Genomic DNA, 20503 nt, shown 5'->3' with positions numbered 1-20503 from the left:
GTTGGAGAGAAATTAAACACTAACTGATTTAACTCTCATTACCCAAAATGACAATGAAAATAAACTTTTGCAAATTATTATCAATGGGAGAAAATATTTTTGCACAGAAACCCCAGAATCAAGCAAAATCCTCTGACCTGCACAGGTGACTCCAGCATCTTCTTTGTGGGAGCAGTCAGTGTGGTTCTTCAATGAATAACTGCAGTCCCACAGGTGAATCTCATCCCCTCTGCACTTCACTCTGTTCAGCCAGATCACCCCTTCACCAGCACCAAAAGCAGCACTGCCATCAGCCCTCAGTGCCTTCCCACAGCCCAGCTGTCTGCAGACCACCTCAGCATCCCTGATGTCCCACTGATCATCACAGATGGAGCCCCACGCAGCGTTATGGTAAACCTCCAGCCTCCCAGAGCAGCTTCTCTCTGCTCCCCTCAGCCTGAGAGGCAGGTGATCTACCTCACACACACACACACACACACACACACACACACACACACACACACACACACACACACACACACACACACACACACACACACAAACACAAAACATTAGGAGCCAAAGCTGCACTGACAACTTTAGCTACAGAAATCATAACAGAACAGTAATATAGTAAATTATGGATTTTTCTGTAATTTGAACATGTCAGATTCACAGACTTATTGATCATGGTGAGGAGAGGACTGACACTTGTAGCATTTGTGATTAATGCTCTCCTGAGTCAAATGTGGACCTTCTTTGTGTGAGAGTCCTTACTGGAGCACTGGCTCTGGGAGGAAGAGGAGGAGCATTTCACATGACTTTGCTGCACATGATCATTTCTCTCTCCTGTGTGTAGAGCAAGACACAGATTGAACTTCCAAGAGCATCCAGTTCTGTAGCTATTTATATTTACATTTATGGCATTTAGCAGACAATCCAGAGCAAATTACAAAAGTTCTTTGTCATCTTACCTTGCCAGTACAGTAGGTTGGTAGCAATATTAGACAGTTATATTTCATTTTGTATGACATTGATTATTGTCACAGTAATAGACAGGAAACAACTCTATACAGTTTACTCATCAGTACAGTAAAAGTACATAAAACCAGTACAAACTGGAGAGAGAATCTGCCTACCTGAACAAGTAATTTGAGCCACCTCATTGTGATTTTCACAGCTGTTATTACCCCAGGGTTCAGATGGGCAGTGCCACAGAGTGGTGTCATGTTTCCTACATTTCACCTGATCCAGCCAGTTAGGAGATGATTCCACTCTGGCTCTGGATGGGGACTCACTGCCTGTTCTTCCACAGTTGAGCTCTCGACAGACCAAACTTAGTGTTTCTTCACTCATCCCATTCACACACACATTCCCCCAGGTTCCATTGTAGAACACTTCCAGATTCCCTTTACAACCCTCACTGAGTCTCATTTCTTTGAATTCTGGTGAGGTGAGAGAAAGATGAAAATTATTAAATGAATGAATGAACACTATTTTCATTGCATATAGTACAACAAAATTCTGTGCTGTACCCTCAACATGACCAAGAAAACATTAAACAATAAAAAGATATGCAAGAGCACAAACAAACACATAATCAATTACAGAAGCACACAGCAATATGTTGCAGTAGTAAATACAAAGTACACTAATGTGTGAAATAGGTGCATGCACAAGGGTGCAACTGAAGTGTGTCAGTGTCTAGAGACTGAGGTGAGTGTGTACAGATGGGGTGATGGAGTTCACAGCTCTGGGGAAAAAGCTGTTTCTTAGTCCACTGGTTTTTATTCTTGGAAATCTTGATCGTGAAGGCACCACAGTCTGTGGTCTTGGTGCCGCAGGCTATCTTCTGGAGGTGGGCAGCATACACTGAGTTCAGGTCGGGGAGCGGGTATCCCGCAATCCCATGATCCTGAGTTCAGGTTGGAATGTGGGCATCCTGCCATCCTCTAGGCTACTCTCACCACAGGTCCTTCCTGTCCTCTGCTGTAGAGCTGGCATACCATACAGTCATACAGAGACAGAGAAAACTTTCAGTGGTGCTTCTATAGAGGTTTGAGGGAGAGTCCATCATGCTTGAACCACCTCAGGAGAAAGAGCTTTTACTGGGCGTTGTTTTCCAGGTGGGAGATGTTCAATGCCAAGGTAAAGCTGGCTGTAATGTGGAGTTCTAGGTACTTTTATGTTGTCCACACGCTCCACTTCCATGAATAATGGAGCATGCCCTGTTCTTCTGGTTGTTCCGTAAAACACAATGAACTCTTTGGTCTTGGTAGTGTTCAGAACCAGATTGTTGCTTGAGGACCATCTGGCTATGTGAGAGATCTCCTCTCTGTAGTGAGTCTCATCATTATTCGATATGAGACCTATTATTGTGATGTCATCTGTGAACTTCACAATGGTGTTGGAAGCATGGATGGGGGTGCAGTCATGTGAAAAGGAAGAAGAGGATCAGGCTAAGCGTACATTCCTGCAGTGCACCTGTATTTAGGATGAGCGGAGATGATGCATAGTCCCCTATTCTCACCACCAAGTGTTAAGAGGTTCTAGGTGAAACAGGGCTGTGTGGAGTACTATGGCATCATCTGTGGGACAATTCCCTCCTACAGCCAGATATAGTGAGAGGTTGACAATACCCAGAAATGATCATTTTATGCTGGTTCAGGGAGTCAGGTAGTGCTCGATCATGGTGGATCTGCTGGTAACTGCATTTGTAGTCTTTAATAATTTTAAGGCCTCTACAGATAAGAGGTTTGTAAGTAGCGGTTCATTCTAGCACAATCTGTTCAGACATGCTGAGCTGCGCGGATGCTGCAGCTTTGTAAGCCCCCGGGATGTTAGTGTAGATTTGGTCCAGTATATTATTGCCTCTGGTTGGGAAATTGACATTTTTAAAGCTGGTCTGTTTGGTTTAGCATGTAGTTTAGCATGTAGTTCTCCTCTTTTGTCTCTCCTTTACTTCCAATCCCTCCTCTGCCTCCTCCTCCACCACTGTGGGTGTTATGAATGCACAAACACGAAGGAGAGGATCCCGTTGCTAGAGGTTTTATTGAAGAAACGGGGCAGGTTAGAGGAGTCAGGTGGGTAATCGTAGTCAGGTGGGTCTGAGGTCAAAAACGCGGGGCCGAGTCAACAGGCAACCAGGGGTCATGGAGGAGACGAGGTCTGAAACCCAGGCAGGATACGGAAACCAGGGAGACAAACACGTATATGGAAGGCTCAGTATGCAACATGGGAATGGCAATACTTCACAAAGAGAGTGTGAGGGAAGGGAGCTTAAATAAGGGGAGTAATGAGGAGAATAGTTATCAGGTGTGTAATTAGTACTCTGGCAAACCAGATCAGCGATGTCGGTGAGAAGAGGTAGGCGTGGCAGTGCAGGGATGAGTGTGGTTCCAGGAGTTCGTAACAGTGGGATAGCTTCACTGGGATAAAATTCTTTTTATCAGGTGTATAAAGTTGGCATCATCTACCAATTTCCAAAAGTTCAGTTCTCCCAAAGAGGAATATTGCCTCGAGTGTCCAAACAGGCAGATAAAACACACAGTAGGACAAAAAACTGAGAGTACCCAGTCGCTGCATTTTCCCTTAGCAATTATTCATTCAATAATGGTAATAATACTGTTCCCTCAAAATTGTTATTTAACAGGGGCATCACTAAAAATGATATAGCAAGTGACTCAGTAAAATGTTTCCATGCACCAAAGCATTAACACCACATAAATTAACTACAGGTACTACATTTCCCATAATGAACCAGCATATTTCCAAACACTTGAGCAGCTAAAACCTTCAGTCAGAGCCAGTGTCGAGTATTTAAAAGCAAGTCAGCCAAGTAAAAGATAATGGTAATGCATACATTTTAAGGCTAGCCACTTATAACCACAGCAATGTAGTTACAGAAGGTAATAACACAATGTAATATTTATACAATAACAATATAGCATAATTCTGTAAAGCCATTTACAAATTTAAGGGTATTTGTATGTACCAATATACCATGTTTTTCTTCTTTTTCTTGTTACAGTGTTATTGGGCTTATTTTACTGGAACAAAACAATTAAATAATTGTCATATTTTATACAAAAATTAATGAAGATAAAAAAAATTAATGATTGTGACAAGCCTATTTTTTAGTGATCACTATATACAGAGCTTTGAAAGACAATCAGCCACATCAGGCTGATTGAGAACAGCAGCAGTCAAGACACTTTACCTGAACACACCACTCCTACATCCTCTTGATGTCCACACTCATCTTGTCCACAGAGTTGATACCTGCAGTTCCACATGGACGTCTCGTTCCCATCACACTGCACCTCATTCAGCCATATGGGCCCAGTTCCAGGACCAAACCAGGCTGGTACGTGGGCACTGAGGGCCACTCCACACTGCAGCTGCCTGCACACCACCTGGGCATCCTCAATGTCCCATGAGTCATCACACACTGTCCCCCAAGAGCCGTTGAGTAAAACCTCCAGCCTTCCTGCACAGTCTCCCCCAGAACCAACCAGTCTGATGGAGCTGTGGCCTGAGTTAAACACACCTAAACACACACACACACACACACACACACGCACACACACACACACACACACACACGCACGCGCACGCACAGAAAGAGAATGGAATTGTTTTACCAAAATAATGACTCCAAGTTCTTTTTTTTGATACTAAGTGATAAATGTCATAAATCCTCCCACAACAGGGATAGATTTTAGAGCGTATTAGGTACCCATGTTTTAGGTTAATGTAACACATACCAGAGCAGGTGATTGACAGCTGTTCCCTGTAGCTGCAGGAGAGGTTGAGCAGTTTTGCACTGCTGCAGTTCCCCAGATGAGCTTCACTCCCAGAACAATTGAAACCCATCACACAGATGTGGCTGTGTTGATCAGGACTGGATGGAGAGGAGCTGGAGAAGTTCAACACAGAACCACAACCCAGCTGTCTGCAGACCACTGAGGCCTCAGATACACTCCAGGAATCCAGGAGAACTCTCCTCCAGTCCTGACTGAAGTAAACCTCAACCTGCCCCTCACACTCCCTCCCTCCAGACAACCTCACTCGCCCCTCATGAAGGGCCTGAGAGGAACCTGAATGGGAATATAATTAAATCTGAAAATTAAAAAGGTTTTTATTTTAGCATGTAAAATATATTTAATGTTTTAAAAATTCAGTAATGTCTTGTACATGAGTGGAAGAGCATACCACTGCAGATGACTCCAGCATCCTGTTTATGAGAGCATGCTGTTCGACTCCATGATGAGATGGGACATTCTGACAGGTGTGTCTTGTTCCCATGACAATCAAACACATCAGTCCAGATGTGGCCACTTCCCTCCCCAAACCAGTCTGCCCCCAACACAGCCACAGCACTCCCACACTTCAGCTGCCCACAGAGGACACTGGCAGCTCTCATATCCCAGCTATCACCACAAACTGAGCCCCAGTCACTGAGGTACTGAAGCTCCACTCGACCAGAACAGGAGTCCCAGCCGTTCACCAGACGTGCCGCTGTGTAACCTGAACAAACATCTGACATCTTACGGCAACAGCACTGCATTCATATTTAATGTCATTATACATGTATGCAAATGGACAGCAATATATATTATGGGTATGTAAATAGCAAGAATAAAGATAAATATTGACAAATAACCTGAACATATTAGTCCCACATCTTTGTCATGGGAACAGGTTTTGGGTGAAGATGTTTTTGGACAAAAGTAAATCTCAGTTTCGTTGCCTCTACACTGAAGCTCCTTTGGCCACACCTTGCCGTCCCCTCTGCCAAAAGCAGCTGCTCCCAGCACCTCCACAGGAAGCCCACAGCCCAGCTCTCTACACACAACTTCTGCATCCTGCTGGTCAAAGTCAACATTACACACTGTGGTCCAGGTCCTTTTATGAAGTACCTCCACTCTCCCAGAGCACAGGTGAGGACCGTCGGTAAGTCTGGTGTTCTGACCTGTGCATTGAAATTGTTTTAATAATAATTACACTAAACACAGTATAAAACCATTTAAATTATTTCTTGTAATGATAGAATTAGTAATAAATTAATGTTGATTTACATTTACATATACAGTATTTGGTAGACGCTGTTATCCACAGCGACTTACAAATGTGGTTAGACATTTACTCATAGAATACCTCTTAGCCAGTAGAATAGGTTACAGTCCAAGATACCATTGAGCTAGAATACTGTTGAAGCACAACAACAGTACAACTTCTAGGCTGTACAGCTTCAGTACAACAATACAACAACAGTACAACAACTCCCAGAGCACAGGTGAGGACCGTCGGTAAGTCTGGATTTCCTGTGAGCTGTGCATTTAATTGATTTGAATTATTACACTGAGTAGTGCACACAAGAATTGACATATTTCACTAATTTCTTTTAGACTGTAATAGCATTAGATTTATTGTTTATAATAATGTATAATCAGTATCATATTGTCTTGAATCACCTCTAAAGGCCGTGAAACACTTCTCACTGCACAGGTAATAAACTGTAAATTTGGACTCTCTGCTAATTATATAATCTGATATGTAGATCCATTATTCATTTTGAATATATATTTGAAATATTCATTTTAATAACAATTAGTATAAAAAGTTAATGATATAAAAATACAAATTATATTCCATCGTTAATTTTTTCTGACTCTTGCCTTGGAGCTGCAGTGGTGTTGAATATTCTCTGTTAAAAATGTTTGGCTCATTTTTTGCTAATAACTGTACGAGAAACCAAAAATATGAGCAAGAACTGCTTTAATAACAGTTGATTAAATTAAATTATTTTAATTTTGATTAAATGTTAGATTTAAGTGAAAAATTCTGAAAACCTAATTTAAAATAAAATTGGTATGATAAAGATATTTTTTTTATATTTGATGTGATATTTTTGATATTTTTGTATAGATTTTTTAAATCTTACCTGAACAGATGACTCCAGCATCTAAAGCATGATTACAGTTATGTTTACCCCATCCTGTTGATCTACAGTTCTTGAGTGTAGACTCTGATTCACTACAGTCTACATTATCCATCCAGATTGGTCCTGATCCTGGTCCAAAGTGAGCATTATGTACAGCATCTACAGCCTCCCCACAGCCCAGCTCTCTACACACCACTGCAGCATCTCTCATATCCCAAAAATCACCACACACTGTTCCCCACTGTCCTCTATGAAGAACCTCCACTCTCCCAGAACAGCGACTGCTACTATTCACCAGCCTCACACTGTCTGTTAAAGGAGACAGAAGTGTTTGTGAGAGAGATTATAATCAATTGTAATTCATTGATTTAAACAGAACAAATTTCAAATGAAGATCTAACTACTACTAAATGAAATGTTAAAGAGAATCAATTAAGAATGAAAAATATAAAAGTGCATTTTGATTATGAAAATTCTGAAAATATTTTAAATTAAATTTAAAAATGCTGTGTACTAATCTGATTTGAAAACGTGTTAAAATTAAAGGTTTTGTGTACAGACTTAAAAATATCTGGTGTCAGGGCTTATCTAACAATCTGTGTCAACTGGTTGCATTTAAGAAAAGTATAATAGATAAACACCGTCTCTCCATGATTAGTCTTTACCTTGGGCAGGACTAACTAACTAGTTCATACTGATCTAAGAATGTTTGTATAATTGAGTGTGTACTTACCAGCAGTAGTGAGTGAGACTGTGGACATCAGAAGAATTAAAGTCAGACAGCTGTCCATCTCACTCTGCCCTGCACACACTCTGTTCAACTCAGCAGGCAACACAAGCTTCACCTCCAGTACCCCAGAGAGACTGAAGGAACTGTGTCCCCTCAGCCCCCTATAGAGAGAGAGAGAGAGAGAGAGAGAGAGAGAGAGAGAGAGAGAGAGAGAGAGAGAGAGAGAGAGAGAGCTCCTCACAGCTGCCAATCACACTCACTGTTACCTTATTAGACAGAGAAGGGGAAATCATCAAACATTCTCCAGTGACAAATCAGAGGGTGCATGTTTGACTTACTCCATATATATCAAAAGAACGTCAGCACGGATGAACAGAACTCCACCTCCCATCTCTAGAGGCGTCTGACTGAGGAGAGTGTGGTGAGAAAGTCACCAGCATACAGGAGACTGATTTCAGAGAGAGGAAGCACTCAGTGTAGATTCAGCTTTAATGGCACCTGCGCAGAGCTGATCTAAACACTGATTAATACTGTATCTGACAGACAAACACACAGCTAGTTTGGGTAAGGTACGGATTTAGAAAGACACTAGTTTATCACTCAAAGCACTAGTTTGTCACTCGAAATAAACTAAATTGAATAGAATAAACATCCAAAGAATTATATGTTAATAGCCTAAAGTGATAAAGATGACGCTTGGTTTTCAGTTATTTGAAAGGAAGCATATAATAATGAAATTATGACTGCAAAATAGAAAAACAGTAGATAATTTAATAAAGACTTTAGAATATATGTTTTATTACAATTCAAAAGTTTTAAAAACCTTTATATAGATAATGATAAGACGTGACAAAATCATTTTGCCGTATAACTGTAATACATATTTCATCCACAAGATGGCAGAAGAGGATTATGAATTTTATAATCACGGCGGTGAAACAGATATTTTATTCTACTGACAGAAAAAAAAGAGACAAATTCGCTCTCACTAAAAACACATAAGAAGTGTTCTATTCTTCAATGGTCAGTTTTTTAAAGTAAACCAAGAGAAAGAGAACAAGTGATACAATCACAGAGAGTATTATTGTATTCTGAAAGGATTTTGAATACAGCTCTTTCAAATTGCATCAAAGACTAAATACACACTTTTTTTCTATCAGATAAGACTTGTATTTATAACCCTGTTATAACCCAGTCCAGAGTATCTGAAACTTGCACCGTTCTGGCTTGTTCCCAAATCACAGACTGTGTGCAGTGTTGGATTCTGGACCAGGCTACACATATGAGAAGACAGTGGCAGAAGGGCTAGGCGGACATTATAGCCTCGACTTTTGTCTCAAGTTATCCAGCGGATTAGAAATTTGTGTTCAGTGAAATATACCTTAGAGTTTATGAATCACAACTGATACAAATGCTTTTTGTTTGTTTATTTGTGCATGTAGTGGTAACATGAACATAAACTTGTTATACCAAAGGAATAATCAAGGCCAACAAACATGTAAACATTCAACCACACAACACATGCACACAGAGACGTAAACAGTTGTACACACATAATCAAAAAAGTACTTCCCATTTTACTGGGTCGTCAATGTCCAGTTCATTGCAGTTCAGCTTTATGAAACTGCCGTTCAATCTTTGTTCTTTTTTTTCTTCGGCCCTCTTATGGTCGGCTAAGGTACTGCAGCACTTGAGTGTCCAGCTGCTCTACAGCAGTTCAGGCTCTGAGCTGTAAGGAGAGTGTCTGAGTGAGATCCCACATCTCTTCAGCTATCCTGCAGAAGATCATAAGAGCCACTGGCAACCATCTGCTGCTCGTCATCCTTCTGTAACACAGTCCAGTGTTAGAACCGGGCAGCACAAAGTTTTGTTCTGTTTCAGTCTGTAACTGTAATTATGCATAACTGTAATCTGTAACTGTAATTCTTTTACTTACCTCATCTGCTGGGAGGTGGGGGTCAGTGGGGGCAGGTGTGGACTCATACGTGGGGTTGGAGATGTACGGGGCTGATCCAGAAGGGCTGCTGTCTTCATTCTCATCTTCCTGAAAGCCAAACACACATACTTGCATACTGCATATACACACTATAACAGTCTAATTCATTTTCCTTTTATTAAATCTTTCTTCACATGTTTGGATTAATTTTTCTGTTTACATATTAAAAACATGTTGCTATCTTGTGACGCACCGTGTCCACACTAACCTTGAAGTAGTGGAACTGGAAAGGCTTGGATTGCTGGGTGTAGAAATGGTAGGCCACAAATGCTCCAGCCACGATAAGGATGACGAGTAACAGAACGCCGATGCCCATCCCTGCCTTGTGGGCGGGGTGGAGGGAAGGGGCCGGAGGGGGTGGAGCTTTCAGTGGTCCATGCAGCACATGGATGATCCCATTGGATGCAAAAATGTCAGATTCGATAATGTAACGGTCATTGACATATCCAGAGGAAGCCTGGAGGCAGAAAGGATCTGTTAAACTTTGTTGGTAATTATTTGCATCCACTAACACAGTTTTCAGGAGACATTGTGCATGCCTGATTTAGACTTGAAGTAAATGTAATTGTTTAGAACATCCACTAACTATAATGCAGCTTAAATGAGGTAAATGTTTACCAGTGTCTGGGGGCTCTGCAGGCTAGGAACCCCTTTCACACTGAGTGTATGTCCCAGATGTGTTCGAACATGGCTGACGTTAATGAGAGCTTGCAGCACCAGAGCTCTCCCATCCAGCAGGTGGTGCTCTAAATCCCTTTTAGACAGTGTCTATTCCAGAGAGAGGGGGAGTGTGAAACACCTTTAATCTTGACTCATGAAGAATGCAGACATCCGTGTGGTATGGAGAGGACCAAGCTACCTCGTTCTCATAGAGACCGTCATTATCAGGCACAAACAGGGTGGACTGAGTGGTTATGTTGCTGAGACGCCTCACAAACTCTTGACCTGATGCTGAAGTTCTGGAGCAATTCAAGATTTGCTGGGGATGGGAACAATTTATGAGACCAGTCAGTGTCAGTTACTGGGGAACATCAGAACCTGTAGCAGGTTTCCAGTGCAACTGTATCCATCACCAATGTAGCCCATCTTACACTCACATTTGACATCTGGTAAAACAATAATATTAACAAATAAATAAACATGCGAGCACACACACACATGCACACACACACACACACACACACACCATTTATATTTAGCAGCATGTGTCACGGCTGACCGGTCCCCTAAAGAGGGAGACACGCCCCCACCAGACCAGGACCATACCACTCACCTTCCCTGCTCACAATCACCTGTCTTCTGACAGGAGACACCTACGAGTCATTAACCAGTACGCATATTTATACACCCACAGGTTCGGCGGGACAACGCTGCACATTAGCGGTCAAGACCACACAAGTCTACTGCGAGCCAGTACCCCGTTCCTGGAAGGCCAATAGCCTTGCCATCGTTGCTTATATTAAAAATGGATAATAAAGAACCTGTGGCTGGAACTTCACCTCTTGCGAAGCAAGCAGCCCTGAATGGGCTCACCTGTTGGCTGTCCAGATGGCAGCGCTAGAGAAGCAGAAACAGGAGATTGGAGAGGTTCGCTCTGTGGTACAGACGCTCGGCCAGCGCATCCATCACACGACTTTGAGTACCGAGCACAGAACGAGCTCCCCCGTCAACCCGCCAGTACACGAGGGGGTTAAAGGGTTGATTGCCTCCCCCGAGGCATACGGCGGGGACCCAGATACTTGCGAGGGGTTCACTGTGCAGTGTGAGCTGTTTTTCGGATATCAGCCGCGACTGTCCGACCATGCTAAAGTTTCATTTGTCATCTCAAGACTTATGGGAAAGGCACGAGTATGGTGTGCGGCATTGCTAACAAATAACTCGCCATTTATGAATGATTATGCGGGATTTATTGGAGAACTACGTGTGGTGTTCAACCATCCCCATCAGGGAAAGCTCTGTGGGCTATCACTGTTGTGCCTAAGGCAGGGGTTGAGATCTGCAGCCAACTACGCAATGGAATTCCGAACCTTAGTGGCAGGAACCCGCGCAGATTGACGTGTTTATGAACGGAGACCGGACCCGCCCGGCAAACCAACACTCCTGAGGAGCCCATGCAGCTGGATGCAGCCGGGGTACAGTGAGGAGGAGGCAACAGTAGGGTGAGTTGTTCTTCCTCTCGTCCCATGTTTAAGATCTGGTCCAGGTATCGTGCAAAGGCCGTGTACTGTCAACTTTTGACCTAGTGGATTTGGGAGCTGCTGGGAAAGTCATGGACTGGGGCTTTGCAAGGAGGCTAAGTATTAAGGCCATCGCTCTGCCCTCCTCACTAAGCGTACAGGCCTTGGATGGGGGTCTGGTAGGTCTAGGTTACATCACCCATGTGACCCCCAGGGTTCTCCTTGTCACCAGGGGGAGGGGGGGGGGGTTGACATACTGAACGCATCAGTTTCTTTCTCCTACCAGGCCTGTCTCACACTTTCACCCTAGGTTTACCTTGGCTGTGTACGCACAATCCACAGATGCTGTGGGCAAAAAAACTGATCCGGCAGTGGGCCATGTCCTGCTATCGGAGGTGCTTCCCAAACAAGGCAGTACCCCTCCAGGCTACTTCCATAGAGAGTCCTGAAGCCGGGAAGCAGGTCCCTATTCCTTTAGAGTACCAGGACCTGGAGTAGGTCTTCAGCCCCAGCAAAGCCACACGGCTTCCACCGCATTGAGACTGGGATTGCGCGGTAACACTCAAGGAGGGAGTGGTGCCCTCCCGGTGCAGAATCTACTCCCTCTCTCAGGAGGAGGAGCAGACTATGGCACAGTATATTAGAGGCTCTGCAACAAGGGTATGTCAGACCCTCGACCTCTCCGGCATCTGCAGGAGTCTTCTTCGTAAAGAAGAGGGACAGGGTCCTGAGACGTTGTGCGGTTTAGAGGACTCAACAAGCTGCTGGTGCAGTACCCGTATCCCCTCCCCCTGGTATCAGGAGTGTTTGAACAACTGTGAGGGGCCAGATATTTTACGAAACTTGATTTGCGCAGCGAATACAGCCTAATCCAGATCAAGGAAGGAGACGAGTGGAAAATAGCCTTCAGCACCTCCACAGACCACTATGAGTATTTGGTTCTGCCGTACGGTTTGGCAACAGCCCCGTCGATATTCTAGGCCTACATTAACGAGGTTCTTAGGGAGTTTTTGGGAAGATCCGTCGTCGCATATATCGATAACATTTTGATCTATTCCCCCTCCTGGAACCAACATGTGCTCGATGTGCGGGCCATGCTACAGACCTTGTTACAGAACCACGTGTATTGCAAGGTGGAGAAATGCAAATTCCATCGCAAGGAGGTCAACTTCCTAGGGTACGCCATTGAACAAGGGTGTGTGAGTATGCAACCAGGCAAGGTGGAGGCTGGGCCAAGACCACTTACACGAAAAGCACTACAACGCTTTCTAGGCTTCGCCAACTTTTATAGGAGGTTTATTAAGTCCTTCAGTTCGCTGGCAAGGCCCCTCACTGACCAGCTTTGGGGACCTGTGCGAAAGATTAAGTGGACCCAGGAGGTTGACAAGGCCTTCAAGGAGCTCAAGAATGCCTTTGCAACTGCTCCCCCCTCCCACTCCACCTGAAAAAGCTCTTCATGGATATGATTATGGCACAGTGCTTGTGCCATTCATGTGTGGAAAGCTGAATGTATAATGAAATCATACTAGCAAAAAGTCTAGTTAGGTGCATAAATAAAATCACACGTTGTAGTACACAGCTCAGCTTTGCAAACACTTTTCAACTAGATTATTAAATGTTCAGTAGAGAATGTGACCTTTGCACTCTGGTCCAAAGTGGCCATCTATGCATAATTCACAGGGCACTCCCTGGAACCCAGGAAAACATGTGCAGGTGCCGTTGCCTAGGTGATCCTCATCACACTGTCCATGGTTACTGCAGGGGGATCTTGGCCCTCCAGGACAGGCTGGAGAACAGGTTGTAGTGAGAATATCACACACACAATGCCACTATCACTTTCACTGTTATTATGCAAAAGCAACAATGTTTAAGAACCCAGAAGGGCCCAAATATAGCTGCCATCAACAACATGATTAATGAGTTGTAGTAAAATGTGAATGAAGTCTGGATTACTGTACCGAGACAATCCCTGCAGTACTAACCTGAGCAGCACTTGGGTTTCCATATGACCATGGTGTGCACAGACTGACATCCACCATTCAAAGATGAGAAGCGTCTGGGCAGGTCGCACCTCTGTATAGACGGCATTCCAAAAACATGTTACATTTAACTTATATAGAAATGATTAGCTTTAAGTCAACTCAAGGAACATATTAAATGAGAGATCTTTATGGAAAAATACATATAAAATAAATGTAATATCTTTCAAATAGTGTTTGTATAAGCTGGATGAAGTATTTATGATTTTTTTTTATAAAGGTAGTCATTTATGTGTATATAGTGAAATGGGCATGGATTTGTGAAAAGTACATTTGGTTTACTTATTGAAGGGCAATCAGATGATACTGTAACAGCACAATATCTGCAAGGCATCTGTCATAGAAAAATAAACCATTTATATAATCTATATATAATACAAAATGAGAGTGTAGCATAGCTAAGAAACATTTTTAATATGGGAAGTATATAATTTGCATATAATATGCATGCTGCATATCAGTAGAGGATTTTGTCAGCATATCTTGGAATTATGTGGAACTTACTGTGATGTCAACAGTGTCCTTCTGATCACAGCGCCCCCCAAGGCGTGTTAACAAGCAGTCAAAACCATAAACCAAACCTCTATTGAACTTTAGATTCCTGTTTACAATCTGACAACTTTTGACACTGATGTTCACCCTAAAAAAGAGTGGGTGATATCAATAATATTAAGTATGGTAAAGTAGCCAACTTAACTTTAGAAATAACATTCAATCCTTTTCAGCCCATGCTCACACACAGCACAACACTACAGATTGGAAAGTGCTCCCTGTTCCCTGATTGGTCTTTGCTCACCTGAATCTCCTCTCCTGAGTCCAAGACTTTTCCATCACTCACTATTTGGTCCTCTCCGACGCAGCTCACAGAGACATCAGAGCCCTGAAGAGTCTTCACTGAACTGAAATGAATCATTTCTGCAGACTGCATCTAAACAAGACACATAAAAAATTATTGCATATATACCCAGGATTACAAGGGCACAAGCTTCAGTTTCCTCTATAGCTGGACCCTCCATCAGAAACAATGCACAGCAGGCATATGGCGCTCTAAACAGTGACGTAGGTCCTCCTGAGCTCTGCTGAACTGGGTCCAGCCTGCTACCATCTGCACAGAAAGAACTTACTGCCTTACCTTCATATCATGGAGGATGTGGTACTCCAGGTACTCCTTCAGCTGGGCATGGTTCTGCAAGATGAACAGGAAATATTTCTGCTCCTGAGGCAGGGCAGCCATGGTGGAGTCGGTGGGCAGGAATAGCGTGACGGGCTGATCGAGGCGGTCCTACACCTGCTCCTTCACCTCCATGTCCTGGCAACAACAGACCAAGTCACAAAAGTGTGGAGTGTTTTCTGTGGAGCAGGAACCGGCATCACTTTTACTGAAGGTTTTTATTTACTATTGGTAATCCATTTACATGGTTGAAAGCTCAAAATAAAATTTATTCCAGAACCATTTGATAAAAACTATGCATAAAAACAAAACAAGCAAACAAATAAAAATGACCTTGACTCCTAACTTTGACTTGTAGCTTTCATCACAGTCTCCTCCATACTGCCGTTTGTATAATACCATAGTACCATCCTACCATCCTGGACAACTTCTAAACAGATCATGCCATGCAATTCTAGTACATCTAAACCTTTACTGACAACTATGTCTTGTACAACTCTATCCACACCTTGTATTTGAACATAATCTATATATTCTATAATAGAAATGTGTATATCTGTACATTTCACAGCTTATATATTTATACCTTCTGGAAACACAGCATAAAGGGTGTATGTTAATGTGTATATATTCTGTATTTAATTTGTATACATTGTGTACTTACAGACTGTGGGGGACTATCTACTCAAGCTTTTCACTCACTTTCACATCTGCTAAAGTGACAACAAAAAAAGTGATTTGATTTGATTTTACTTGTATGCACCTCCAACAGTTTGAAAAATGTCTTGAAGCCGTGTTCATTTGCTACATCTTTGAGGTCAGGCTGCCAGAAACAAATGGTGAAATAAAGTCCAGGTAAGAGGTCATTTGGTGTTTTTGAAAAAATCTCTAAGTGCACTCCCTGTACAGCTGGTGTTGTTTGCTATGTTTGGGAACATGTGGAATCTAAACTTCATTCCTGCGCTCTCAGTAGTTTAAAGTGACTTAATCTAACAGTGGAAGTTAAATTTCCTCTGAAGCTACTTCTGTAAAAGAGGCAATAACAGGTGCTGAGGTCAGGGGTTTGCTATGTGAAACCTCATTTCGTCAAAGTTTTTTTTTTTTAAATAAATAATAACAAAATAATTCTTAGCATCATTTGATAGATGAGGAAACCTGGATTTATTCACACCATTGTACACCACTTTGGCCTTGTTATTGATATACATCAAGCCCTGCACACAAAGCACAGTTTATACATCTCAGTAGGACTGCACGGAGTGAAGTGGCTCTTTTCTGTTGAGGTCAGCATGCCTACCTCGGAGTAGGAGATGGTGAGCGTTTCTCTGCTGAGCGTGGTGAGGTTACGGGGCTGCATCAGGTCCTCCGGCATCAGGATACGGCATGACACGATGTGGTACAGGACCAGTGCTGCGTTGCTCTCTTTATTCTCTGGCTTCTGGTACTGGGAAATGATGCAGGATTATGGTGTGACCAAGAGGACTGTTGGTCCAGTCATTCAACATGCACACTGGGCAGTTTCATCAAACACTTGGACTTACTTCTGCCTTTTTAAGTGCCTTATTGTTAGGAGGAAACACAGTGTATGGACCACGTCCTTGTAGGAAATAAGCATCAGACCACTGAAAGCATAAACATATGCTGATTATTTCCTGCCTGCATTAACTAACATTTTGTAACACAGGGTTCAAGAAAACAGAAAAATAATGATTAAAAAACACATAAAAAATACAACTCAAATGAATGACAGACTCACTAACACATTGTAGAAGAAACTTGTCAGCTCTCTGTTTCGGAGCTCCTGAAGGCACAATGGGAGACACATTTATCTTAGTGAAAATGAGATGGCAGAGAGTTTGTGTGTGTGTGTGATTGTCAGAGAGAGAGAGAGCGAGAGAGAGAGAGAGAGAGAGCGCTCCTTGTCTCTCACCTGCATGACGTTACTTTTGCAGGTCATCCCATCTCCCATGTAGTCCTTGCGACAGGTGCATTTCCTCTTCCCTGGCCCTGTCATCATACAGATGGCTTGCTTGTGGCAGCCTCCATTTTTCTGAAAAGGATCAGATGAATAGATTACAGCTATTCACATTCATTTATTACGTTAGGGCTCAGTGCAGTCACACATGCCAAACCCTGTGATGCCAGATTACATGCATGTGTGTGTGTAAAATTCCTCACCTATAGAGCAGAGTGTTCCTCTCCATCCAACGTCACGTTCGCAGGTGCCATCCCCCTCCTGACCATCATTCACACACTTACAGTCTGCAGTGAGAGGAAAAGAGAGAAAAATGGAAAAAGGGAACAAATACGACTGAGTATGAGAAATATGTGGAGGTTTAACAAGCTTTCACCTGTAGTGTATTGGGAACTTACATTGTTGTACATTACAAAGGTACGTTACAAAGGTAGATTCCACGGCGGAATACCTTGGTCACAGTGGATTCCGTACTTTCCCGTCTGGCAGGACTCGCAGGCTGTGCCGTTAAAGCCAGGGTTGCACCGACACGCTCCTGTACCATTAATACCGTCCACACACACACCGTTACCAAAACAGGGCTGGCCTTCTGGCCCTGGACAGCTCTCACAGTTAAGACCATAAAAACCCTCGCAACACTTCCTTACCTACAGAGAGGGAGAGAGAGAAAACAAGAGAGGGAACCTCCCTCCAATCAAAACTTAATGATGACAAAATAACAGTAAAATCACATCAGTGTTAAAACATACTCAATCCAACATGTGCAAAATTCAGCACCATCATTTAAACAACTTACAGAAGAAAGCAATTTAAAAATCTCACATATGATGGTCCGTTTTTGACAGGAAGCCTCACAGCCAATGAACATCCCGTGTTTCCTCCTGCTATATACACATTTGGTCCTTTTTATGGACTTTGGGCAAAAAAAAGAGACAAAATCAGGACATGTCAGTCTGCTCCATTTGAATGTTCATTTTACCCAGAAACCCAGCTGAGACTGAAGTCTTATTAACAATACAGTGACACCGATAAAAAGAAAAATATATGAACAAGAACATAATATTGAATTCAATGCGAAAATGTAAAACTGGAAATTTAAATGTAAAAACAGTAAATGTAATGTAAATGTAAAAATACCATTAGCCACATCTATGAAACACAGCCACACTCCCAAATGAGCACTGAATGGATTTAAAAAGCTAAACTAATGTTTGTTTAAACTGACTAGATTATGGTTGTAAACGGTGGCACATAAAGTAATTAATGCATGTGTTTTAGATGAATAGCTTGTTTTAGAGACGTGCCATTGATTTTACCGTGAATACTTGCTGGGTTCCAGGGGGACAACGGCTCTCGGTTGGGTGAAAGCAGTCCATGCACTGCCCCTGCATACAGTGTTATTCCAGAAGATCACAAACTCATGCCTGACAAACAGCTCAGCAAAGTGGGTCTGCCCTGTTGCCTGTGAAGGTGTTCGGCGGGTGAGAAAGTCTGGGAGAGCTGTGCACAGCAGAGGGAATCACCTGGAAGATCTTGGTGGACGCTGTGTCACAGCGGTTCCTGGGCACCTTCAGTACAGCAGACACTTCATGGATGACCCCCTTAGAAGTCAAAATGTCCGTAGCAGTCACCAGAGCCTTATTCACCCACCACTGAGAAGGACAGACAGAAAGAGAGAGAGAGATTTATTAAGTGTGTGGCTCTCGATGCTCTCTTTGTATGAAAGGGTTCGACTGTTCCTCACTCACTAGCTTTACTGTGAGAAGACGGAGACATGTTTGTGTGGGTCTGTGAGTGTCTTTGAGTTTTTGTCTGTGAGTGTCTGTCTGCATGTCTGTGAGGATTTAGGCTCCATTTTCCACAGCTGACTGGGAACAGAGTAGCAGTTCTCATGTGTACTGGGTGGTTTAACGCACATCTCTCCTACATCCCATATGTTCCTATGATTTCCCCGTTCACAGGGGTAAAGAGTCGACCTACGTTACTGTCTTTGCAGAAAATGCCTATCTGATAGGAGAAACCCAGCATGGTGTCTTTGTACAGGCCATCCTGCAGGTCTGCCTGCCTCAGGGTGTCACCCAGCACAACGTGGTAACGCGTCACATTCAGGTCCTAGTTTGGAGAAATCACACACTATCACATATAAACAAACACCAAACGTGTGTGTGTGTGTGTGTGTGTGTTTGTGTGTGTGTGTGTGTGTGTGTGTGTGTACACTGGTGTTCTTCAGATATTCAGTAATAGCACTGTCCATAGGTGCGAACAATGTAAAACCAGAGGCGCTCTCCATTTCCTCAGTCAAGTTGAATTTGTAAAGCACCAGAAAAGCTAAATTTAATCACGTTAATGATGCTTACACCATAAAACCTAAGGAGAGACAATCATATCCTTCCCTGTGAGAGACTGGCATGTCCCTGAAGAGAGAGAACTGTGGTCTCTGGTTCAGCACCTCAAGTAAACCTTCGCTCAGCTTACGATCAGAGATGAGAACCTGGCAAAGAAACACCAGTCTATCATTTCCACTACATAACAGTACGAGGACTCCACTGCATTTCTGAGGGGGTTTTTTAATACTTGCTGTGTCGATCAGGTGAATGAGTCCACTCTTGGCAACAATGTCTGCTGATACAATTTTAGCTCCAGCCACTCTGGTGGTCTAATGAATAATATACTCAGTGAGAAAATCCCCTTCATTACAGCCTTTTTTTTAAATGAAATTGCTTGGAATGTGTAGGTGTTGGTGTGTGTGTGTGTGTCACACTAACATGCTGATGACATCCTCCCATTTGATCTACACACTGATTGATAGCCTCACAATCTTTCCTATTGCCACAGTAATTCTTCTTGCACATACAGTAATTCTGGAAAAAAATAGAAAGAATGACTGACAAGCTCAGCAAACACAGAGACTGAATGTATGTCTGGATGGATGTATGTCTGGATGGATGGATGGAACAATGGAGAGATGTACAAAGGACTGATGTAGAGTAGGCAAAAGTGGCTCTAAGGCAACATCCACAACACAATATGCTGTGCAAGTGCCCTTAGTCTAGAGTCTGTGCTGGACTGAGTGTCTGGGTTAAGCAGCAGCCCGTCTCACCTGTCCTGGGCCTACGTGGACGCATGACGCGTTGGGATGGCACCCGCCTCTAGAGGGCTTGACACAGTTATTGACAGGCTGGCATTCATCTTCATCCTCTTTCCACCCCTTCAGACACTCACACCTGCGGGTGCCTGGTACAGTTTTTATACACCTAGCCTGAGAGAGAGAGAACAAAGACATTCAGAAACACACACACGCGTTCACACGTGCGCACGGACCAACACACACAAATGCTTTCTTGACCTACGTTGTTACTGCAGCCTCCGTTGGGAGGTGAAGTACACGGGTCGCTCTCCACACACAGGAAGCCATTCCCTTTGAAACCCATCTTACACGCACACCTTGAACAAAGATACACAAGTAAAATTAAACACACATCTCCCTGAC

General features: G+C 43.1%; 3 protein-coding genes across 3 annotated transcripts in view; all 3 read right to left on the bottom strand.

The window, feature by feature from the left end:
* Positions 1-7716, bottom strand: part of LOC145659867 (scavenger receptor cysteine-rich type 1 protein M130-like) — a 54058-nt gene extending 46342 nt beyond the window's left edge. Inside the window, exons 1-9 of the mRNA XM_081723250.1 lie at positions 7659-7716; positions 6926-7234; positions 5645-5953; positions 5194-5508; positions 4746-5078; positions 4199-4528; positions 1119-1424; positions 757-828; positions 138-452 (exon numbers count right to left, since the gene is read on the bottom strand). Coding sequence (XP_081579376.1) covers positions 138-452; positions 757-828; positions 1119-1424; positions 4199-4528; positions 4746-5078; positions 5194-5508; positions 5645-5953; positions 6926-7234; positions 7659-7716 — 2347 coding nt within the window. The remainder of the gene's footprint in view (positions 1-137; positions 453-756; positions 829-1118; positions 1425-4198; positions 4529-4745; positions 5079-5193; positions 5509-5644; positions 5954-6925; positions 7235-7658) is intronic.
* A 1680-nt stretch (positions 7717-9396) lies between these two features.
* LOC145643319 (stabilin-2-like) lies at positions 9397-10757 on the bottom strand. Its single transcript, XM_081723148.1, has 6 exons — positions 10749-10757; positions 10511-10630; positions 10270-10419; positions 9860-10108; positions 9592-9699; positions 9397-9481 (listed from the first exon to the last, which is right to left on the bottom strand). Exons 1-6 carry the CDS (start codon positions 10755-10757, stop codon positions 9422-9424), a joined length of 696 nt encoding a protein of 231 aa, XP_081579274.1. The 3' UTR covers positions 9397-9421.
* A 6491-nt stretch (positions 10758-17248) lies between these two features.
* Positions 17249-19061, bottom strand: LOC145659877 (stabilin-2-like). Its single transcript, XM_081723301.1, has 6 exons — positions 18994-19061; positions 18537-18665; positions 18330-18398; positions 17836-17926; positions 17465-17660; positions 17249-17300 (listed from the first exon to the last, which is right to left on the bottom strand). The coding sequence occupies exons 1-5, from the start codon at positions 19039-19041 to the stop codon at positions 17626-17628; spliced, it is 372 nt and encodes a 123-aa protein (XP_081579427.1). The 5' UTR covers positions 19042-19061; the 3' UTR covers positions 17249-17300; positions 17465-17625.
* Between the last annotated feature and the right edge of the window lie 1442 nt (positions 19062-20503).

This window comes from Electrophorus electricus, chromosome 11 (assembly GCF_041902795.1).
Source record: "Electrophorus electricus isolate QZ-2024a chromosome 11, ASM4190279v1, whole genome shotgun sequence".
Classification (NCBI taxonomy): domain Eukaryota; kingdom Metazoa; phylum Chordata; class Actinopteri; order Gymnotiformes; family Gymnotidae; genus Electrophorus; species Electrophorus electricus.
This window is presented reverse-complemented; position numbering and strand designations above follow the sequence as displayed.

Excerpts from the sequence above, each read along its gene's own strand:
- LOC145659877 (XM_081723301.1), bottom strand. The coding sequence starts at position 19,041 with ATGCTGGGTTTCTCCTATCAGATAGGCATTTTCTGCAAAGACAGTAAC. Across the intron at positions 18,666-18,993 it reads TTTTCTGCAAAGACAGTAAC|TGGTGGGTGAATAAGGCTCT; the intron begins GTAGGTCGACTC and ends TGTCCTTCTCAG. Across the intron at positions 17,661-17,835 it reads TCAAAAACGGACCATCATAT|GTAAGGAAGTGTTGCGAGGG; the intron begins GTGAGATTTTTA and ends CCCTCTCTGTAG.
- LOC145643319 (XM_081723148.1), bottom strand. Across the intron at positions 9,700-9,859 it reads TCCAGTTCCACTACTTCAAG|GAAGATGAGAATGAAGACAG; the intron begins GTTAGTGTGGAC and ends TTTGGCTTTCAG. Across the intron at positions 9,482-9,591 it reads CCCACCTCCCAGCAGATGAG|AAGGATGACGAGCAGCAGAT; the intron begins GTAAGTAAAAGA and ends ACTGTGTTACAG.